At 39.7% G+C, this 5,266-nt stretch overlaps 1 protein-coding gene across 1 annotated transcript in view; it reads left to right on the forward strand.

Moving 5' to 3' along the window:
• The first annotated feature begins 178 nt into the window (after nucleotides 1-178).
• The window catches only part of DIS3 (DIS3 exosome endoribonuclease and 3'-5' exoribonuclease), a 23,039-nt gene continuing 17,951 nt past the window's right edge, over nucleotides 179-5,266 (forward strand). Inside the window, 4 exon segments of the mRNA XM_009884212.1 lie at nucleotides 179-265; nucleotides 2,097-2,254; nucleotides 3,007-3,200; nucleotides 3,317-3,390. Of these exon segments, the coding sequence (XP_009882514.1) occupies nucleotides 179-265; nucleotides 2,097-2,254; nucleotides 3,007-3,200; nucleotides 3,317-3,390 (513 nt within the window).

A 5,266-nucleotide genomic window follows, 5' to 3' on the forward strand; every position in this document is an offset into this window, starting at 1 on the left:
ACCCCACCCCCCTCCTCCACCGGGTGAGCGGCTCCGGGCGGCGGTGGTGGTGGGAGGGGACGGGCGGCGGCTGCCGCCTCAGCGGAGCCACAAGGCCGCAGCGCCGGGGAGGGCCCGCCGCCTGCCTCTGGGCCTTTAAGGCCTGTTTCAGCCTGGGTTAAATCCGCCTGGGTGTGAGATGCCCCCGCTCCCCTTAGGCGTGGGGTTCAAGCGTCGCTCCTGGAGGGGCGCGTTTATCAGTGCGCTGTCGGATCCGGGTCTTCCTGTCGTTACTTGTGTCCGCTCCATCCCTGGATCCGCTTGATCCTTCTTTCCCTGCCAGCTACTGAGGAGGCCTTCAGCATCACCGACTGCAGTCTGGTTTTAGACTGTATTCCGGTTTTATATTTTGCTGCCTGAACGGTAGGAACAAAGAACAGCATTATTATTTTTGTTTTGTTGTGGTGTGATATACAGGCAAGGAGAGTGAATAGACTCTGAAGCAGCGACTGGGATCTTAATATGGTCACTCAATTTTCCTGTCAACCTGAATTTTCCTAAATACCTATCCTGTTTTTCAGAGACTGTCGTAGGCAGTCTTTGTACTGTGATGTTGATTCCAGTTTAACGAGTAAAGCCTGCAAAATCATCCCCTGTGCAACTCTGGAAGCATGGGATGAACTTTGCAGCCCATCACTAATTGTGCAGAGGCTGAGTCTGGGCAGTGCAGACAGTAGAACTCCAGGCTGCGAGGCAGTGGATTCCCAAGCTCGACGATTGACTTCTTTTTGATTACTTTTGAATACATCTGTAGAAAGTAGAATAGCCCCACGCAGACATTGGAGACTGGAACTAATTCATGAATCCTAACTTGAATTATTCTGGAGAGTGGCACAACACTTGCATGATTTAGCAGTTACCCATCCCAAAAGTTGTAAGTAAGGATTTTCTTCCCAAAACAACAAGTCAAGGGATTTTTTTTTCAGGTTGTTACCCATGGACTTCTTGGTGTCTGTTGTCAAAGTTTGTATATACATGCTATAGAGCACTCTGAGAATGGGCTAAGGTACTCTTCCATGAACTGGAGCAGCAAGAATTAAGAAGTCTTGGTAACAGTAGGAAAAGGTTTTACCTAGCAACTGGAACAGGATTGCAACAGTAAGACTTGGCCTGGTAATTCAGCTTGTACATAGAATCATAGTGGATTTCTTGCTCTGTGAACCTGGCTCTGAATCTTTTAGGTCATCTAAACATCAAGTGCAGAGAAGCTTGTTCTGTCATTGCTTTTAATTCTTTCAGCCATGCCCTCTAGAGCCTTATTCCTGTCTGATTTTGCAGGTGGGTTTGCACAGTTCCTTGTCATAAGCTCAGGAAATGAAGCTCACATCTTTTTCTCCTGACAGGGAGCATGTATTTTTGGTGTACATTTCTCTCGCTTGCACACCAGGGCTGTTGGACATTGGCAAACGAAAGTGCTGAAAATTTTTTAATGAATTTCATAAAAAAAAAAAAAAATGGTGAAGAAGTAAAGAACAGCTAACAGAATTCCAGTTGATTTGAATCTGTGGAAAATAAAATTGCAGTGTGACAGTGGGATTGTTTTTGGATAACTTAAGCCTACACATTCACAGGCATGTTTATGTTAGCTGTGTAACAATGGTCAGGTCCTATTTTATGGCTTGCATTGCTCACAAAGACATTCCAGAAAGCCTTTAAATTAGCATCATTGTGGCTAGATCTATTTTGTTTACAAAGATTATAACTTAAAACAACACGTCTTATATAAACAACATTTCTAGTGTATACCTGGCCTTAAATTTGATAGGATTTCTGCATATGTAGGGGCTGAATTTGGTGGGAGTCAGAATGAGTCCTTATCTTCATTCCAGCAAAATTTAGGTCATGAAAAGGCTGGAAAATCCTATTTGAACTTTTTGCCCACAAGCAGGAGGAAGCAGCTGAATATACTGTTCAGTTTCCCAATGGTGAGAGAAAAGGGCAATAGTGAAACTCGTTCGTGTTAGCTTTTTACGTATTAACCAAAAAAAAATATTTCAAGTCCTGTTATTGGGTAGAATTAAACAACAATTTTGATTAATTTCCATTTTGTTCCTCAGATTGATATACTTGAAGATCCTGTTATTAAGAATGTCATTGTGCTACAGACAGTCTTACAAGAAGTCAGGAATCGGAGTGCACCGGTATACAAGCGAATTAGGGACGTGATTCAAAACCCAGAAAAACATTTCTATTCTTTCACCAATGAACATCATAGGTAAGGTGTGGAATAGGGTATAACAAGGTTCTACTGATGTCCAGTAAAAGAAACTGGGAAACATAACTGGAATGTTAACTGTATAAAAAAAAATTAGGCTGGGGTGCATAGAGCTGTATGCTTCTACGGAATCCTATTGGGAAATAGTTGCATGTTCCAGAGCTTTTCTGGTTTATCATTAGTATAAGCATATATTATGAAAAGGTGATTAGATTATTGAATAAAGTGTACCAGCAAGACTGTTAACTTGAGCAATGGAATAATGCTTTTCCATTTTAGTGTCCCTTTTAAACATGTTCCAATGCTTTATTAATATTGCCAGCTCATTCTGTAGCAGAATTCAAAAATCTGTTAGTCAGTTAGTGATAAAAAGCGCTAAGAAATGAAGATGCAATTAATTTGTCTTTATTTGTGCTCACAAGTAGTTTCCAATACTGCAGTATCATAGTTACAGGAATCTTGAATCCATAGTTTTAGCATCTTGAATGTAGGTCCTCTTCAATTGTCAGTGAGAAGGTTGTATTTGAACACTTCCTTTTCTTTACCCTTCTGTCTCCTGACCCTTCAATGGCCTATAGAGTGTTACACATATTACAAAAATTGGTACTGCAACGGTTCTTTTGGCCTCACAGTCTTTATCTTGTTTGTCTGAAAAAATTTTGTAACTATGCATACAAGTCGAGATTTCTTTTGTTCCCCCCTCCCCATTTTTTGTTGTTGTTTTTTTTGTTGTTGTTGGTTGTTTTTTTTAGAGAAACATACATAGAGCAAAAGCAAGGAGAAACTTCTAATGACCGCAATGACAGAGCCATTCGGGTAGCAGTAAAATGGTACAATGATCACTTGAAGAAAATAGAGGATGAGGAGAATATTCAAGTTATCTTTTTAACAAATGACAAAACTAATAAAGAGAAAGCTCTAGAGGAAGGGATAACTGCTTATACATGTAAGTGAAGTGGCATGTATGTTTAATTTATTGCTTAGATAAACAATCTCAGCAGTCTGTTCATACTTAAATCCCATGCATCTCTTGCATCAATATTTATATGTGTGCTTTTGTAGGTGAGGAGTATATAAAAAGCTTGATAGCTAATCCTGATCTTCTAGATCGTCTTGCTTGTGTATCTGATGAAGGGGTATGTTTTTATTTTCTTTTCATAAAATAAATTAATCACAAATGGTTTGCAGTATATTGTTGGACACCATATGTCAGGCTACTAGCATCTAGCATCAGTTTAGAATATGAAAACTCTGGACTTCATTACGATGTTGGCAATATAACTTTTTGACAACTGAAAAGAAAAAAAGAAATATTGCAGCTGGTTTTACTGCTGCTTATATGCCTATTTGTAGGTATCTAGTTATTTGTAAAAAGCCACTTGCTTTAGATAACCGATGTGAAGATGAGAATAATAACATTGGTTAAAGAAAGTGTGTAAATATTAGAAATAATGGAAACAAAATGAAAACTACAAAAGTATGTATTGCAGACAATTTAGATCTTTGTTTTGTGTTTGTTATTTGAAAGTTTATGTTAACTTATTATTGATCAAAAGCATTTTCTATCAAAAGCTCCGATTGTTATGGTCATTTAGGTTGACGTAAGTGAAGGTTGCAGCTCAAAGATGAGCTACATCCTTTTCTATTTCCTTGTCCTTTGTGTTTATCAGAATCAAGACATATTTTCACATAAGACTGAAATTAACTGAAAACGAACACCACAAAAAATGGGAAGATTAATTTCAACAGAGTTCAAACACAGTGGAGTGGGACATGCGAGAGTGGGAAGAAAAGTGGAGGGCTCAGCTCATCTTTTCAGTAGTTAGTTGTAGTTCATTGAGCTTTAACTAATTCTCTGTCTGCTCCGAAGTTTAGTCACAGTAACATGTTTCATATCGCTTACAGTATGTGCTTAAACTGTATACCATACTCTTTACTATGCAGTACTATGCCAGTATTTTCTTCAGTAAGTATGTGTTTAGTCGGTATATCCAAATCAACATAAAAGCATATGTCACTTGTGCAGTATCTTTTGAAGTAACTGCAGTGTCATGGTTTAGGCCAAATTGGCTACTGGGGACCTGGGGGACCCCAGATGGGACTGACAGATGCTCCCCTCTACCCTTCTTCAAAGAGAGGGGCAGAGGAGGAAAAAGAGACTAGTTTAGAAGGAACTAAACTACTTTAATGAAATATTAATAATAAAATAAAAAAGAAATAATGAAATATATACAAAAACCGTATCAAGCTCCCGAGATGACAATCACGACACCAGCTGGCGCTGGGGCAGTCCCAGGCTGGACTCAGTGACGGTCGGGAACTGGATTCTGGATCTGCATTCAGGATCGGGATCGCAGGCAGATGAACAGAGTCCTCCTCAGACATCGGCCATTGCAGGAAGAGAGCTGACCCTTTGATCCCTCAGCCTTTATTCTGAGCATGAGGCAGATGGGATGGAATCCCCTGTTGGTCAGTTTTGGGTCACCTGTCCTGTCCGCTCCTCCCTGCAGGTGGGACCCCACTATGCTTTTCCGCTTCCGACCCTCCAACGGGGCAAATAACAAAGTTGGTTGACCTTGGGTGTTATAGCAAAAAGTATAAGCAAGGTCCTCTCTGCATACCATGGCTGGGCATCAGCTATAAACATAGGTCTTACCACTCTGAGAGAGTGAACGTTGTCTGCAAAATATGCTGTTAATTTCAGTAGTTAGAGAGGCCCAGCTAAGAAGCAAAGTTACTGAACAAAATTGGTTCTGTTTTACCTCAAACCATGCAGGCAAACAGAAAAAGAAAAGTAGGCGTTCCTAGAATTGCCATGTTTCTATGTTCTTTATGCTTTTTATGCTTCGTTAGGAAAATTACTGCTTAATAGTTTTTCGTTATTGTGCATATTCATATCTACGCATAGTTGCAGTTTTGGAGTTTATTATCTTGAATGTTATGTTCCTGAGCTTGGTTTTGGAATAATCATGAAAAAGTCTGAAAGTTTTGTCTCTTTTTTTTTTTTTTTTT

The sequence above is a fragment of the Charadrius vociferus genome, unplaced genomic scaffold (genome assembly GCF_000708025.1).
Source record: "Charadrius vociferus isolate BGI_N301 unplaced genomic scaffold, ASM70802v2 scaffold604, whole genome shotgun sequence".
Taxonomy (NCBI): domain Eukaryota; kingdom Metazoa; phylum Chordata; class Aves; order Charadriiformes; family Charadriidae; genus Charadrius; species Charadrius vociferus.